The sequence below is a fragment of the Vanacampus margaritifer genome, chromosome 9 (genome assembly GCF_051991255.1).
Source record: "Vanacampus margaritifer isolate UIUO_Vmar chromosome 9, RoL_Vmar_1.0, whole genome shotgun sequence".
NCBI classification, from domain to species: Eukaryota; Metazoa; Chordata; class Actinopteri; order Syngnathiformes; family Syngnathidae; genus Vanacampus; species Vanacampus margaritifer.
Window position 1 is genome coordinate 11,223,982 of NC_135440.1, and position 19,009 is coordinate 11,242,990.

The 19,009-nt window shown below is 38.1% G+C and overlaps 1 protein-coding gene across 6 annotated transcripts in view; it reads right to left on the reverse strand.

Annotated features, from left to right (window-relative positions):
• Positions 1-19,009, reverse strand: part of grik2 (glutamate receptor, ionotropic, kainate 2) — a 164,285-nt gene that overhangs the window by 34,338 nt on the left and 110,938 nt on the right. For 5 of the 6 annotated variants that reach the window (XM_077574695.1, XM_077574697.1, XM_077574694.1 and 2 more), the window contains exons 11-14: positions 14,937-15,143; positions 12,978-13,201; positions 8,185-8,303; positions 1,963-2,180 (exon numbers count right to left, since the gene is read on the reverse strand). In XM_077574695.1, coding sequence (XP_077430821.1) covers positions 1,963-2,180; positions 8,185-8,303; positions 12,978-13,201; positions 14,937-15,143 — 768 coding nt within the window. Of the gene's footprint in view, positions 1-1,962; positions 2,181-8,184; positions 8,304-11,988; positions 12,880-12,977; positions 13,202-14,936; positions 15,144-19,009 lie in introns of those variants that run through there. The other variant, XM_077574700.1, reaches the window with a different exon arrangement.

Genomic DNA, 19,009 nt, shown 5'->3' on the forward strand with positions numbered 1-19,009 from the left:
CGGCAGCGAGCAGCAAGACGGACACTCACTCCCGTGTTTGGGGTTTAATTCAACAAACTCGTTTGCAGCGTTTTATTTTTTATATTATATTATATTATATGTATATATAATTTTTTTATTTTTATTTTTTTTTGCTCGCATTTGGCCATATTCTTTCGGCTTGAATTTTATTACGGCCAAACGCCGAAAATGCATATTTTTGCCATTTTCGGCCGCAAATTTTCAGTGGCCGAATATTTGGTGTATCACTACTGTAAACTCACTGGTAATACACTGCAAACACGTCAATCTGTTGCACCACTCTGGGTTTACTCCCTGAGTCCCTGACTCCTACTTTAATGGTCATCCAAAATAATATAATCTACGATGTTGTTAAAATGACTCGAAAGGACTTGAAACTCAAAGTGTAGGATTTGACTCGGGACTTGTCAGTCTTAACTTAGGACTTGACTCGGGACTTGAGGGCAAAAGAATGACTTACTCTCACCTCTGCAAGATGGCGACCGCCGAGTCAGATTCAAGTGATTTCGAAGCTGAAGAGATATTGTGTTTTGCTACTACGCCGATAAAGGGCTGCTTCTCATGAATATCCTCCAGGGGAGCCTCTGAAATGCACTCGCAGTGTGGCACCAATATTGGGTGCATGAAGTGCGCCGTGGCTCCAGTGTTGTTACTAGTGTTGTTCCAATACTGGTATTGGCAGAGGCCCCGATACTGCATTAAAACAGTGGTATCGGTATCGGTGAGTACTAACAAGTAACATGCCGATACCATTAATTCTGATGCTAATATAGGACTTTGGATGCAGGATCTTGTGTCTTGCTCATGCACGACATTCACCGATGTGTGACATGTTCACTGCATGCCGAGCTAAGATATCCAATTGGCCCTTGAATGTTCTTAACCAATGGCAGGACAGCTTTTTCATGTTGAGAAAAAAAACCAACTATCGGTATGGTATCGGCATCGGCCTATACTGCAAAGCTGGGTATCAGAATCTGTATCGGGGGCCAAAAAACGGTATCGGAACAACACTAGTTGTTACCCTTGTTATGGTGTTTGTGCTGCTAGTACAGGTACATTAAAATACATAGTAGATTTGCGTTGTTGTAGCCTTTTATTATGAGCTGCCGAACAGCCAAGAATAACCTCTGTCCCACCCACCCAAACCCCCCAACCCACGGTTGGTAGAGCATGGCGTGGGGGAGGGTGACTCTCCCCATCACATTGTTTCTTTAGGAACGTAACGAGGCTTACCTCGCTTTCTTTATATCCGTTTCGCATTGCTCGGCAGATATTCTACGTCACTATGCAATGAATGCATTGCGACGTAAACAACAATGGCGGCGTATGTACAAATAAAGTTTCTACAAAAATGTATTAAATTGGAATTGATTTGTGAAAAATGATAGTCTCATAGTTATGTTAGTAACAACCAAATAAATCATATAGAGCAAAGTGGTCGTTACAGTCGGGGTTCCTAATAAAGTACTTCCAAGTACCTACTCAATCTGTATGCACTGCATGCTGCCTACTCAATAAACAATTACATCACCCATCACCTGCAGTGCTCAAGCAAGTGAAATGCTATCAAGATATATTACGTGTGCAGACTCACAGCCACAAAGATAGCAACGTGTTAATCACACCCACATTAATAATATGAATCATGGTTATCAATATCAATTGGCTATCAGGCACATGTCCGAGTAATGTATCACACAGGCGCCTATTATCAAAGACAGGTTCACCTGCGCTTGACGTAAAAACGGGCACATTTTCATGCCGGGCAAGTCTAATTTACTGTGTTTTAACTACACACCCTTATATTTATGTACCGTACATCCCTTTGTTAAAACTTGGCAATCCCTGTAAGCATTTCCCCCCAAATGTTAAGTGATATAAAATAGCCTGATACAAATTGAGAGAGGATGAAAGTAAATATAAATAAATAAAACTGACCTTGAAGAAAGTCATCGTAGCGCCATCCTCTACCACTCCATACTCTATCTTGGTCTGCTTGGCCAGGTCATCAGCGGAGTCAATAGGCGACTCCATCCTCTCCACAGTGAGGAAGGCTGCAAGGTTTGCCGTGTAGGAGGAAATGATGATGAGAGTAAAAAACCACCAGATTCCTCCTACAATTCTGGTGGAGAGTGCTTTCGGCATGAGCTCAGATCCTGAGTGAGAGGAGCAAAGGGAGGTCATGAGATCTAGTTGTGCAGTAGATGAGAGAGAGGGGCAGCATCCTGGAAAGCAGAGACCGGGCTGGGCCTCTGAACCTTCTACCAGGCTTAAACTCCAACAGAAATACACTGAAACACATACTACTTTTAGGGTTGTTGTTGCGGCAGGTTAAGTTGTATCAAAATATATATTTTTGAGACACACACCTAGTGACAACACATATGACTTTTAGGAGCAGTTACCTAAGTGTGGAACAAGACTAGGACTTCATAATATTTATATGTAGTTTATTTTAATTGATTGACCATTAGACCATTTACACCATCTGTTATACAGAAAAATACAAATCTACTGTATGCGTGGGAGTGAAATTGCTCAGTTGTAAGGAGAAGCCAGAGTTCTGTATAATCCGTTTTACCCAAACTTCTTAAGCAATTGAAAGCTGGGATTTTGGACATTCATTCACGGCTGATTAAGAGCCATAAAGATAGGAGGTTAAGAACTGTGTTCTCCACTCCCTCTGTGAGAAACTCAATCTGCATTCAGGAAAAGGAAAAAAATGAAACTGCAGTGCATACTCACTGCTATAGATACAACAGTGTCAAGGGAACTTCATATTTAATCAGACTAAAATGTTAATTTTAATTAACTTTGCTGCATTGGTACATAAAAAAATATCTACTTGAACAGGATGTTGCATACAACAGGGTGACCTAATGGCATGCAAAGGGTGGGGCCCAGGGGAACAAAATTCAGCCTGGGAAGATACTCCTTAACGCGGGGAAGCCTATTAATTGTCTTTGAATCCTGTTGTCATCGAAGGAGGGACAGAGGGCCGGCATTAAACGATTCCTATTCCTATTCATCATTTATCGCCGGGGGAAAGATGGCGACCGGCTATTTGCGCCGAATTATATCTATGGACTGGCCTAAAAATGGACTAGTTGTTCGGGAAACTCCCGAAATTCCCGATGGTCAGTCTGCCCCTGTTGCGACTGACGGGGTCCTCCTCGGGGGTGCATCCACAGTAGCCCCCTTTCCACAATCGTTGATGAAGGGGCATCCGTTTGTGATTGATGTGTGGTTAAAAGTTAAAGCGACTTAAGTTTTTTAAATCTTCTATCAGCAGCTCCTCCAATTTTTTTTTCTTTTAGAGAGCATCTATATCTGTTGCTCAACCTGGGCTCCACTGTGCTTTGCATGCCACTGGGATGACCCAAAATGATTGCAATCCATATCTGCAACTGATGATGAAATTACTTTAGTCGTAATACAAATTAATTTGATTTGATAACAATTCAGTCCTGAAAATTGGAGCTCCATGCGGTCTACATTTTATTGCCTTTATAAAATATGCTCCAAATGACCACCTTGGCGCCTTAGACACACCTGCTTCCTCTTTTGTCCCTATTATTCCCCTTGAGTGAGCTTCTATTTATTCTGAATTTTGTAAAGGTCCAACTTCAGGTCCATGATCAAAATCTGCCTCAGTGATTCTCCGGGGAATGTCTAGCTCCTGGCTGTGCCTCTAAATCAAATTCTTTGCGCGACATAATTTCTGACATCAATATTCCAAGCCAACACTCAAACCAGTTTGGATGCCTTCATCTTTAGAGTTCAGGTTCTGAATACTTCTTCTGGGTCATGAACATAATGACCAATCTGTAAATCAGATCAAATTGAACTTACTTCGAAATTTTGTCTGCACAGATTTGTCTGAAAATCGGTTTCTAGTACGCCAAAAGTCATCTGCTCAGTTGTTCAAGGCATTTTCAGAAAAAGTTACTGAAGGTTCTCTTTATTTCAATACTTCCTTTTGAATAATCCAAAAATGAGATGAATAGCATTATTAACTCTTTTACTGCCAAACGTTATCCCAAAAACAATCCGGCCAGTGCCAGCCGATTTCGAGCATTTTCACTCATCTTTCAGGCAAACAGAATATTGTGTGCTATGACTACATAAACATGGTGGAAACCATATGAAAAATTGGATTCCATTCTTTCATTAGAAAAAAAGTATGTTTTCTACCTTATTCCGTTATTTACTAATCACTAATTTAAAAATAGGTAAATTGAGTGACATCAAGCGAAAATGGAAAAAATAAGGAGAAAACAAAAAGATACATTTTCTGCACAATAGTGACTTTAACACAAATATTTTTTGTTCAGTGACGCTCTGTGAATTAGAATTAATGTGACAAAAGCTTTAATCATTCACGTCATCCTTGAAAACGTTCTATTCCTTAAGATCCACCATGTTTTTGCCTAATTTGATACACAGGAGCCCATTGAAAAGGGATACAATACTGCCATCTGCTGGCTATAGTTAGTGGGTATTTTGGGATTTCGCAAACCAGCGCCGCACAAGACGTTGCATTGTCCATTGAGAATTTTTTTTAGTTAACGTCACTTAACGTTTTTGGCAGCATTCATCTGGATTTTAGTGTACGTCATTGAACGTTTTTGGCAGTAAAAGAGATAATAATTATTTTCATCAGCCGTAGTATGGGTTGCAATCATTTTGGGTCACCCTGTATTTATAATAATCATGAAAATCTCATCAGTTAATTGATTGCTGTGGTAATTATTTAAACTATAGGTAACAGCAGTACACTAAAAATACACGAGAGGATGAGAAGACTTGGAAGAACAAATGAAGGTCCATCATGCATTTCCAAAGGGCGCATGGAGTTGTGTTGTGATAGCAAATAACAAATACACACTTTTGGCCTGATTTACTCAAGGTTTGTGTGTGCAAAAACTGGCAAACAGATGTGGATGCTGATTTAATTTAATAATCAAGCACACCCAGTATTCTGTCTGCCAAACAGGCAGCGCAGTTCATTTTGCATGGACAAAAAAACCATCATGGATATCTAGAGCTCCACTCCCTATTTTACGCCTGTTGCTTACAGCACATGTGCTCCATTATTGTGAATAAACACCCAATTTCCCACTCACTATTTGGAATCTTAATAAATTAGGCCCTTGGTGTATTCTTACCCCATTTCAAATCGGAGAGAGAAAACGACAACAAATAATTCAAGATAGTTGTGATGTCCATTCTAAAGGATGCTGGTTTCTTTAAAAAGCAACATTTTATTTTTTCAGAGCAGAATCTTACCGTCCTGCAGTAACTGGCACAAAAAAAAAAAAAAGACGATCCATGAGGTTTGCTGAACTTGGTTGGGGCTGACTGTCATGTACCCAAGGTAACGTCATGACCGAACAGCACTTCCCACAATTTTCTGGGGGCGGGGCAAGCTACCGGGCAGGGGAGCCTCTATACATTGTGATTCAGAAAGGTGCTACGCAGGCATTGTCTGGTCCTCGAATCTAATTGAGCAGCCTTCGGGCCAGATGCCACATCTTCTCAACTAGAGCTGAACCATATTGGCTACACACACACACACACACACACACACACACACACACACACACACGTAGTATACAGTACAGTGGATATCCAAAGTCTACACACCCCTGTTCAAATATCATATGTTTTCTTTACTTGATGACTATATTCAGTGTTCCATGGTATATTTACTGTCATGCCTTGGATATTCTTTTTTTTAGCTCTTTTCTGGCTGATACTGTTATATAATGAGATCGCGCTGATGCTGTGGAAGCTCATGCACTGTAAAATGTGACCAAAAAAAAAAAGGAAATGTCAGGAAAAGACTACTAGAATAACTGATTTTTATTTGGGGTTAATTAGAGACAGCTTAAATGTGAATTTGAATGTGATTGGTTACTTCTGAACATGGTCACATCCCCAGTTACAAGAGGGTGTGCACACTTATTATATACCACGTTATGTCAGTTATTATTTTGTACTTTCCCTTTCTAAAATGTTTTTTTTTCTCCAATTGAGTTTTGCAGATTAAAGGTCCCATTAATGTTGTAAAACGTTTTGAAGTGATTCGAGTTATTTTATATATATATATATATATATATATAAGAATTTGAACAGGGGTGTGTAGACTTTTTATATCCACGTATACTATGCATATACCGTAATCACTATTTTGACATAGTGACATGATAAATGTCTCTATAGTAAATAATGTGTTTGTTTGAGAGGGGTTAGATCATCGCTGCCACATTTTAATGGTGCCACTAGAAAGTACAGGATTTATTATTAGTAGTATTAATTTTATTGCTGTTGTTGTTGTTATAGCTACGAATGAATAATAACAGTTAACTAACTGAACATGAAAAAAAAAATGTTGGTTTCAAAGTTGTTCAAGTTTTGATGAATCGCTTTTTGTCCATTTGCATAATGATTAAATTACTCAAAATTACTCAAAACATATTACACTCACATTTTTCATGAAAGTAGTTAACTTCAAATAATCACACTGACTTCCTATTTAGAATAATCCACTCCTGATGACTGTGGTCCCACTCCAATGTGAACCATGCACTGTAATTCATTCAATGCAAGATATTGTACTAGATACAGTTAAAGATTTTTGTCTTAACTTTGTTGTCCTATCTTACACTCAACTTCATTAAAATGAAAACAAACACATAAAATCTGTACATGAAAATATAATATATAAATATATAAATATAATATATATAATAATAATAATAATAATAATATAAAATATTTTGCAATGTGGGTAAACCAACATGTCAGAGCAGCTCACATATGTGGGTGCTTCTCATTTTGCTGAAAAAAAATGAAAGGCAGGCATAGTGACCATGCATAGCCTCAAACACATTGAAGTGTTTCTGACTTAGAAATAAGTCCTCATTTAAAAAATGACTCCATTCATTTTCTCTCCCGTTTATCCTCATAAAGGTCACGGGTGAGCAGTCGTGTATCCCGGCTGAGTTCGAGCAAGAGGGGTGGTCGCCCCTGGAATGGTTTCCAGTCAATCACAGGATGTTCAGTCACCTCCAGAAGTATTGGAACGGCAAGGTCAATTTCTTTGTTTTTGTTCTATGCTGAAGTCATTTGGGTTTCAAATCAAAAGATTAATATAAGTAAAATAATTCCAGCTTTTATTTCATGCTATTTGATGTGCTATAAACCAGTGGTTCTTCTAAAATTTCACGTACCCCTGGAGTGCCTTCACGAACCCCGAGGGATACACGCACGGTGCGTGACGCACCCCCATTTGAAAACCACTATGCAAATACCTTGTTTGAAGCTACCCACTTTTCACATGAGCAAAAGTATTGTAAGAGACATATTAAATCAACTTAAAGTAAACAACATTTAATAATCGGTGGCATCATCCTTACTTGTATCGCTGTATAGCGACCCATTGACTTCACAATACTGTAGTATTCATTTGAAATGTTTGTCCAGGCCTTTACTGCAGCCTCTTTCAGTTCTCCCCTCAGTCTCCTTTTCTGTCCTGAGTTGTTTACCACATCTAGATGTAAATACCATGAAATAATAGCTGCATTTCAAAGGAGTTGACCTTGCCGTTCCAATACTTTAAGAGGGCACCGTATATAGACCACCATTTACAACTATGGGCAATTAAAACTCTTCTTCTGACTGTAAGTCAAACATGCTAAACACATGCTGCCTCATTACCATGTGTATTTGTTACATGCATCTACAGTGTTTTGAGTGACATCATTCAAAGTATTCATTCAAATATTAACAGTGGCAGCTTCCATATTTTATAGGTGACAACTAGTTGAGAAGATGTGGTACAAACTAGTAGGATATCAAACAGGCAGGGTGGGTAAGGTAGTTAATATTACTCATTATGGGCGTACTTACCTGTTCAAATTATTTACATTAATTACGGGCAGGGAGGCTCAGAACATGCAAAATAATCATTTCCATTAAAAAAAATTAATCCTTTACTGCAACCCCAAATCACGGTCCGATCTATTAGATCCTACTAATCTAAGTCCATGCACAGAGGCCCCCATGCATGGTCACGGGCCTGGGACAAGAGCAAGATTGACCCCCAGCAAAAAAGTGGGACCTGTGCTAGGGAAAAGGGCAGGCAGAGGCGTCTACCTTGCTGCATGAGAGCTCCAACTCCGAACCAGAAACTATTTAGCAGGGTGAAATTGTTTTCCACTACGTCCGAGTCAGGGTTGCAAGGGTGAGGGTTATACCACTCGTAGGGACTAAACCTGTGACAATCGACAAAGAACACACACAGGTTTAATGTAGTTGCATGAAGACAAATCTGAAAAAGGGCAGATACTTTTTAAGGCCATCATACCTGGGAGATGGGAAAAAGAAAACAATTAGTCACTTGAGTGATTAATCCCTGCATAAATATTTAGATTTTACATAGTATAGTATAGTTTCTTATATAGTTTGACTTCAAGATTCTGATGTGATATGTGTAAATTAAATGCATTTGATAGAAATTGCTGTAAGATTTTGGTCAAATTGGTAAACCTTTCATAAGACAAAATAAAATTGGTGGTGTCCAAACTATGGCACAAGGGGCCATTTGTGGCCCACCGACCACTTTTAATCGGCCCGCAGCATATACTGCATATATATATAAAATTTCTACCCCCCAAAAAGTTTTATATACTGTAGAGGTTGTTTTTTTTTTCAAAAATGAAAATATGCAAATGAACTCTTTACAGTTAAATAAGTAGCATTTCTCTTTATAACACTGTGGTGAAATAAATGTAATTACTTTTTACAAGCAAAAATGTTTTCCGCCACTTTCTGCTCAAGAATCAAATACTGAACATATCACGTGAATGATTTCCAAGTAAATGCTTTAAAAATTGCTCTCATGTCGGAATGGAATTTTGCTGATGTTCAGTACAGGGGCAGATTTTTTCTCGTGGGTTACAGGGTCTCTAACCACCCCAAAATCTTTCAAAATCCTCTACTATTTGCCTTATAAAAAGCTGTTCAGGTCGCTTTTATTTTTTAAACACTGTAAAATACAAATATTACTGCTTGATTGACTGATGTTGGTGTGCTTGATAAAATAAAAAAAAATCAATGTGGCCCTTATATCCTTTAGTTTTTCTGTATATGGCATTTGGAGGAAAAAGTTTGGATACGCCTGGTCTAAATAATAATACAATGCAAAATGGGTAGTAGGTTTGAATTTATACCCCTCATATGGGCAAGCTCATATCCAAGCCAAGTCCTCTAACTAATTTAATGAACAGGTTCGGAAAATAAATTCATTGTCATACTGGAGGAATATTAATATTCAGCAGATCAAACTGTTCATTTTCATTATGCCAAATTTGGCCTTTGTGATTTCACCACTCGACACGGTCCGCAAGCACATACATTTCTCATTTATTCATGTTGAATAAAAGTGACACTGCATTAGCAAAGGTTGATTGGTCTACAATTAAATATACTAATCAGGTTTGATTTGTTCTGGGGGAACGCAAGTCCAAGCTAGACTCTAACAGACACATGGATTTGATTAATAAAATTGTAATGCATGGTATATACTTGTCTCACTCTGAGCCTTTTACTTTGCATTTTAATTCAAATTCAACATAGTGAAATTAAAAACATAATACAAGAACATGTAGGTCTGTATCCATGAAATGACATCAGCCTAACTGCAACCCATCATGGAGTGCAAATGAGGTGCTTTCCTTTTCACCCCACGACACTCGCCAACATTGACGAGTGGAGCTCAATGTTCTCTGCATGTCCTGCCGATTTCTACTTTCTTGAGTTTCTTCTGCTCACTCAATTTGCTTCCTTGTCAATTTGTACTGGTTATCTGACATAAGCTGAACTGCGCCCACATGTCATCAAGTGACCCAATTCCTGAACAATTCAGGTAAACAATTAACATGTGCCATGATAATGGATGATCATCATTATCTGTACAATGCATAGGGTAGACTGCATATGAACTATTTTGCCGTTGCTTTTGTAAGTATTTGTAGGAGGCAACACAACTACACTCTTCTTTTATTCTGGCACTGTTTATCTACTCTGCTGTCATTTCAATTAAACTGTCCTTGCATTATCTTAGGTCATCTTCTGTGCAGTGAGAGATATTTTGTGCAAGGTCAGATAAGAATGGATGGGAAGAAATCAGTTGCAATATGTGAGGAATGTCCATCTTTTATCCTTTCATGGGGGCGGGGTCACCCCACAGAAATGTCAAGGTCGATGAATCATTACTGTTAAAATAGTTTTTACATGTCTCAGCGTGCGATTGTGACCACAAGTCAAGATTCTGACTAAGGGGCATTATTAGTATATATATATATATATAGGTGTAAATGTTAAAATGTGTCACAAGGAATGGCTGATTTTAATCTTGTCTTACACTGTCAAATGTAGAGAATGTAGTGTAAGTATTAGTTCCGTTGTTAGGGGAAAATTTTATTTAGTGGTGTATTTAAATGTACCACTGTGAAAAGCAATGACCTGAAAAAAAGGCTACTCATAGTTCTTCTCATTATTCTTACTATGCCTCATTCATAAAATCAGTCACACACTACAGAACAGAAAAAAGCAAGCGCAATCCACACACAAATATAAAAGCCAATATGTGGAAATTGTTGTTAACTGTTGTGTTTGTTGATGCTAATAGGTGTCTAAGTAACGCACATTGAATTGCCTTGAGTATGAAATGTGCTATTGAAAGAAAACTGCGTCACTTTTTCTTGTTTTATTTTGAAATCCTTGTTCTGTTTTCTGGGTTGCCTCTCTTTTGTTGAGTTGCAGAGCTGTGCGTGGTCAGGTGTTGGTTAAATGGACAAAGGAGCTTTCCAATGAACTATATATTTATCATCATCATCATGAGTTAAAATATATATATATATATTTTTTTTGATATGTATGTGTAATGTGAAACAAGGCTCAGCCACTGCCACGTCCAACCCTCAATAGGTTTGTTACTTGATGTTTTTTTCTAATAAATGTTACTTTTGATTGAGTCATTGTCCTGGGCCCAACTTCTGCCTCTCACGTCAGTTCCTTTAATATTTCTGGTGTAAATGGGCAGTTTTTCTTTCTTTCTTTCTTTCTTTTAAAATATAAAATATTGAGCTGTCAATCAGTCCTGGAAAAAAAGTTAAATGGACAAAATAGCTTTCCAATGAACTATATATTTATGGCATCATGAGTTAAAATGTGTATATTTATTTTTTTAATATGTGTAATGTGCAACAAGACTTTCCTAAATTGATTTTTTTTTCAGTTACAGATTTATAGATATATATTGAATATTTTGTCTCATTAAAAATACGACAGGTTCATTCAGAAAGCTAAAATATGTTTAAAATGATATTAAATATTTTCATGACTAATTATATATGCCTGACGCACTGCTGTTTTATTTGTGTGAGGCACAGAACTTACATTTTTGTTGCTGGACTTACTATTACTTAGTTGAACGTAGTCTTATTGAACACGTTCTTCCATCATGGAGAAACAGTCTCTCTTCATGTCCATAAGTCTGTATATTATTCATACTGTAACTGATTTCATAATGTTATGAGATTTTCATCTGCAGCTTTCTAAAAAAAACATGTAACTGCCAGTCGTGCATTTGTGTACAGGAGAAAAGAGATATGGGACTGTATGCACTTACCAAAACTCTTATTATGGTATAAAATAAAGTAGTTGCATATTCTGAGCCAACTTAGATGACAGTTGCTGCCTTTTGATTTTTGGGTAATCATAATGCCAGTAACATCAGAAAACATACGTGCTAACTGTAAAACTGTCGAGTCATGGCGGAAGCCAGCCAATGCCTGCTGAAAGTTTTACAGTTAACCTGAACTTTTCTTTTTCTCAGCATGCTTCAAACTATAACCTCGCAGCCACCCCCCCCCCCCCCCCCCAAAAAAAGGTGCAAATGCTGAACTGTAATTGTGTGTTAATGTCTGTTGGAGATGAACCGCCAAATAGAAAAATGCACACAAATTAAACAGTTTTGTTTAATATACTGTTGCTACATTAAAAAAATGATTCAAAAGATACACCATTACCAGCGCTTCTTTATTCTACTTTACTAGATTGCTATTGTGGCGGGTGGTGTAAATTAATTCTGGGATGTTTGCGTAATGAAACGACCAATGGCATATCCTGGCTCACATAACCTTGGGTCACATCAGCAAAGACAAAGCTAATTTGAATGGTAACTACATGGTGGTTACTCGCCTTATTCCAGGTAAACTCCCTTATTGTTGTATTTCTGTTGTCACTACAAGATACAGCATGACTAATATCCTGATCAATACCAGTTTCCACAGTTATTGCTCTCTTGCTTGCCATTATTTTTGGGGTCAAAAAGCACATTGTCTGGGTCCCTTCGTTTCTACAACGTGTTTGAGGCATGGTGAAAGAAAGAGAAAAGACAACAAGTACTCTGAGAGACCGGGAAAAATGAGGGAAAGGTTGGGAGAAGTGCAGCGTCCCACAAACATTCATATTTCCTGTCACTCTCAGACACATCCACACAACCCTAAAATATAGAGCGTCTCAGTCCAAGGTTTGTGTTTCTCATGGTTGTCAGGGTCTATGAGGTTTTCTTCTTGTTGATACCATTGTTGTTAGAAACAGGCCAGGCGTAACCTTACAGCCTAAAAACCTCAAATTTTCCAAACAAAGCAGAATTGTGATCGTTGAATTAAAGGCGTTACGTGACAATGATGTAGCATCTGAGACTGTATACATGACCATCAGTTTGTCAGCTCAAGGATGCTTCACCAATTCAGCATGCTCAGGATACTGCTTCTGTAATTACTGAGAGTAGCCTGTCGTTAGTCATAAAGGCAACGTTGAGCGGTAGCATTGAAGCAAGACACTGACTTTTGTGTGATCACTGATAAGTGACATGTTACCTGGCTATGACAAACAGCACACAACTGACACCCAAGTAAGCCAGCAGAATATACATCCAGATATCAGGCGAGAGGGGGTTGAGGAAGGAGAAGACCCCTGGGTTGGTCCCATTTGGCTTGCGGTAGAGTATACTTATACCCAATGTCATGAAGGGCTTGGAGAAGTCAATAACCTTCTCACGCACGTATGTGATGGCAAGTGGCGCCACTGCCAGATCAGCTCTCTGTCAATAAACATAAAAAGGAAGAAGGATAGGCCATAAGTTAAGGGCACAGGAAACGTTTGCAGGCAATCACATTAAGAAAACACAATCTTTACATGCGCCACGTTCTTTTTCAAGCACCCCTTAAACCCTGAAGCTGCAGAATACATTTTCATTTCAGCATTCACTTCATCAATGTGTTTTCAAGCAATATAAGATGGTGAGGACTGTTTCAAAAAATAAATCGAGTCATTAGCATTCGCTTAAAAGAAGCATTTACAAGCATACTACAGGGAGCAGTCGACACCAAATACATTTATGAGCAGTTAGGCTATCGTACTCTAGACTAGAATGTCCTGTATTGACTCCTATGGAGATATTAGCAAGGCAATTGCTATACAACTGCAATTATCATTTATATTCATGCATCATGGTTAAAATAAATAAAGTAATTTTATTGCAAAACAACAGTTTCATTATCATCTTGACAGTGCACAGTCTTGTAATGACTAGAATAGTACAACGTCACTGTCATGATCCCATGTTATTTACTTTAGAGATTGTTTTATCTGAGACCCCTTTTCTGTTGCTCGTTGTGGTTAAGAAAATCGCTATTTGTTTCATGGCATGCCCTAGTCAAGTGCTATCGTTACGTTTGCCTCCTGAGCTTTTGAACATTTTGAAAAACGTTTTTAGTTTTCCTGCCTGAAATAGCCACTTTTTTACTCTGGAGAACCCAAGAACCCTTTTCTTCTAAAATTATGAATTATACATTAAATGACTGCTATAAGTTCACTGAACACCAAAATATATGTTTTTTCAATTTTAACCCTTTTTTTTTTAACTAGCTCATTGTTGCTAATTTATCAAAATATATATATATAAAACATACTCTTAGGCATTCTGCAACATGATATGAAATAGATTAACAAAAAAAACACAATTTTGCCATCTGATGGTTTGCTGAGAAGATGGTTTTGTTTGGATTGATTTCCAGCTCAACAAAACAGCATGTTGCCAGCCATCTTGTCACCACCACTCTGGCTCATGTAAGTGCAATATTCCTCCACTAGATGGCCCCATGCAGGGGTCAGAAGTGTCACTCTGGACTTTTGAAGTTAAATTTATAAAATAAAAAAATAAATAAAAAAAAAAAGTTCTTTGTTATTTGAGTAGCAGAATTTATAGGGGCCAAATTTGACGCCGTGGGTTCTCCAGGGTTAAATCGGTGCCTCGATGCTGCAGCTACTGTGACACACACAATTCGTACAGTGTATTGATCGAGGGCAGAAGTCTGAGTTAAGAAGTGCTTGACACCTATTGGGTGTTACCTCTAATGGGTCAGATATTGACTGCGCAGTGGCTGCTATTTTTCTATCTATGCAGTTTAGCGTAACTGGGATGTTGTTGGGAGCAATTACTGGTAACTGTGAGCAGATTGTGTATGTTTTAATAGGGTCTAGAGGGGAAACAACTCATCACAGGATCTATGCTCTCCTTGCAGCACTTTACTCTGAAATATACAGTATCTACCGGGTACTTTTAATTCCCTTCACATCTCCGAGCAGATCAACTAAAATGTGACTGCTTTAGACTTTTGTGGTCAATATCGGCATTCTCAATGAATAAATAAGTAATTAGGTATCCAAGAGTCCTTTGTTTTTTTTTTAGACTTTTCAATAGCATCCTATAACCAAAAGCTGCTTTTAAATTGCATAACATAGGTTGGTGACTACAGAAAATGATTAAGACGTACATGGTCCATTAATTCCTTCACCATGCCATTCCACTGGCCTGTGTTTTCTTCCTGGGCACCATATTTTCCATCTTCTACTAAGCGGATTTCATAGGTAAAGCCCAAGATGTTGGCGAGCTCTCTCAGCAGGTCGATGCAGTAGCCCTCAAAACGGTCATTCCCATACAGAGGCTTATCAGACTTCTTGAACATCACGTATGGCTCCTCCTGTGAAATATGGGAGAAAGGACAAGTATGTACATTGCTTGGTATTTTATACAAACTCATAGCATTTGGACATTTGCCTGCATTACCATCAACTAACTGCCTCTAGGGTTACCGATATCGATTTTTCTTAGTAGGGCGAAAATGATGAAAATCCTCATTAAATTAGACTCATTTAAGGGTTGCTACACTTAGAAAAGTTTAAGTTAAAGTGTCACAGTTTAAAAGCATATCTCCAATTAAAACACTCACACACACACAGTCAGGTTCATATGTGCACATTCATTGTCTAATCTACATGGGAACGTGAACAGGTAACCTTGCCAGCAATCTCGTGGCATTCACAAACACTAAGAGAAACTATCTTGTACTGCTGCCGCTGATCCATTCGCAAAGACCTTTTTTAGGTCGGACCAATCAGGCGTTGTTTAGGGTGGGACATGCAGCTGTGACGAAAGCAGTAAGTGCTGACGCTGGAAGAAACAAAAAAACAATGCCCTGATCGATCGAATGTGTTTATATGCACAATAATTCGGGTTATGAAAGGGGTCACCCAGGGATCTTATTCGGGTTTTTAAAAACCCGAATAAGACCATATTCGAGTTTTTGCGAATGGCCTTTCAAATCCAGAATATTGCCAATATTCGGGTTTTAAAAGGGTTATTGCCTGGCTGTAAACGTAGTCATCGGTGTTGGCAGGTCCTAAATAATCACAGTTGTAGAGAAGTGCAGGTATAGCATGTCCATAAACTTTGCATCAATTTGCCACGTAAATGTAACAAAGACAAGAAAGAATGTATATGTAGTGGTGCTATGCTAAAGGAGTGGTGAGCGTTGGCCCACAGCTGATAGTCAGCCAGCTGACAGTGAACAGCGGCGTGATGGAAGCTTCCAGTAGAGTGGAATCTAGAGATCTGATAGACAAATAAGGCTTCTTCTGGGGTTGTTGCAGACAATTAAGTTCCGAATCAATATTGGCTGTGGTGAAGTTTTACCATTGATCAGCTGTTGTCTACTTGTCACTCAATGTAAGGTAGCCAATATCTCTATATCATCAGTCAAACATTTTTATAAAACGACTAAGAAGAAATTAGAAATTGGTATTTGTAAGGGTTGTGAAGCAGTGACCTGCAAGCCTAAGACCTGACACTTCCATTGACCACTGATTTTAAATGTAATTCTGGATACTAAAGTTCCCCTTTAGAGAGATCGAATCATACGTGACACATCTGTGGAGGTAGAATGGGACGTTAAATGCAATATAAAGTATGCATATGGCCTCCATACCTGGAGTACAGAAATGACCTATTGAAACCAGAGATTTCCTGGATAGGACAAAGCAGCAAAAGAGCTACAATTGACCAAAACTCACACCCAACATGCCCAGACCAAACGACCAAGTTGGGCCAACCCGACTCCTGACAGCTCCTGACATCACTCACTAGGCCACACACATGACATACTGTACATATACAACACTACAGTTGTTGTACTTGTGACTTTCGGCTTGTTCTAATGTAAAGTAATTACACTTAATATAACCAAGTTACTTATTTATTTTATGATTTGATTATTACACAATACATTTCTATGCTTTATGTATTAAACAGATGTAAGCATACCAGAAAAATTGTGAACAGATCAGACATTTCATACTATATTACAATACAATAAATTTGAGAAAAACAAACTGAGTTACAAAAAACTTGAAATTCATGGTTCCACTATACTGTGTATAAAATGGCTCACAACTGTATCTTACAATATCCCCGAGACTGTTTTTGTGTAAATGGAAGCTGCGCGGTCTGTGTTCTGCGAAGACATTACACACTGTGTAATCTTGATTACATAAGGTTTCACCACATTACAGTAGTGATTTCTAAAGTACATAAAATGTTGACGGGCCAAAATCTTAACAGCAATTACATCATGTTTTATATTACATAATCCCTGTGAACATGAGGAGAAGCTGCATGAAAGTGTGCATCAATCAAATGTAACAAACCCAATTATTGTCAGCCCTATCTGCTTTCCTTGCTGTTCACAAGCCATCAAACACCTCCCCATGACTTGATCCTGATATGGCAATTACTTCCACAAAGTTGTTAATAACGGCAATCCAATCACTTCACAGCATGCTCGGGAGGGAAGAAAGCTCATGATAATGACAACCTACAATTGACTTGATTTAGCTATTTTTACACTTGCCTTGCAAATAACAAGAAGCTAGAAAATTGCTTTAAAAAACACTGGGTTCCCACTTGTAGCTTATGTTAAACATTAAAAAACAAACACAAAAGTTGGTCAAAAGCTAACTACATTTTAATGGTCTCAAATTAGAGGTCAGAAATTGATTGCGACCCTGATTATTTTAACAAAAGACTGCAAAATTGAGGATCTTTCACAAACTGAAGAAAGTTTTTTAAAGTTTTTTTTTTTTTTTTTTAGCTTTGATCTTATTGTGGTGTAATCCTCAAATTCCAAACATTACCAGCTAAAAAGGATGACTGAATTCTTCTTTCTGGCTCCTTGCAACGGAGATAATACAATATGACTGATAAATGAGTTGAAGGAAAGCGGAACCATAAACCATAAAATTCAATTCCAATGTCTGAACTTGAAACTTAACTACCAGCAAAACTGTATTTTATTGTACTGAGGCAATAAACTGGCAGTTTGAGAGTGCTGTGCATCATCTTCTAAATTGGACAGCAGCATCGCCAAAAAGTGCTCTCAAAGTAAAAGGCAGCTTAAGTAAAGCAGTAGGAGATTTTTCAAGTGGAAAAGCTATAAAAAGTGACATCTTTGGATGAAGTTTGTCATGGCTGAGGGCCTTTATGTTTTGATTTGCCAATAATTACACATTATATTCTGCGAGGTTTCATTTGCACATTATGCACACTGTCAGACTGGAATGGCTGTGAGCGGAACATACTTTTTGTCTTTATGACCAGACTATTCTGCTGAGAGACTTTTAAATTGCACAGAGCAGAGCGTCGATAAATAGTGGCCTTTAAAAAAAAATTAAATAGGGATGTGCTTCCTTCTTGGGAAAAATAAAATACTAGAAAAAATACTAGTATTAATACTACTAGTTTTAATATTAGAACCGACTAGTCGACATGTCGACTTTGTCAATGTACAATAATCATTTTAGCTTCACAACAACAACAAAAATTAACAACAGTGTTTTGTTTTTAACGGCAATGATGCATCACCGAACAAAACTAACAAAGCAAAAGTCAACTGGAGGTCAACTGCTATCACTAGCTAATGTCAGTCATCACAGTGAAGTCACGAAAGGCTCTTTCGTAACAGTAGAAAAAGAGACTGTGGCGTCTGCACAGAGAAAGACATTTAGTGAAGTGGAAGGAAATATATTCATGGGTGAAGAGGTTGTAATAATAATAATAATGCATCAGATTTATATAGCTTTTCTGTACCAGGAGAGTGCTTAGCACACAGCCTTGGGGGATCCCCATGCCTGATGTCTGCCTGCCAACTCTGACTTTCTGGAGTCTGGGCTTGGAGAATTTCACTTCTACAATTTAGTTCACTTTATATAAGGAGGAATGTTAACTCTAGTTTCTTAGTTATGGGTGTTGGTAGCATTGTTATGGAGCGACAAACGGGTTTGGACTGCATGTAAGAATAGAATTGAAAAAAGAAAAATTTGAGTGCTTGAGGATATTCATTTCAGCGGTTGCCTTCAGAACAGTGGCGGTTGCTCTAAAACTGCAACGTAAGCTCAGCTTCCCCTAAATGCCCCTCCAAAAAATGAAGTGACGAAAGTGATGATTGGACGATCTGTCTGAGGCATAAAAATAAAATAAAATAGAGCTTCCCCTCATTTGAATGACCAGCAGCAG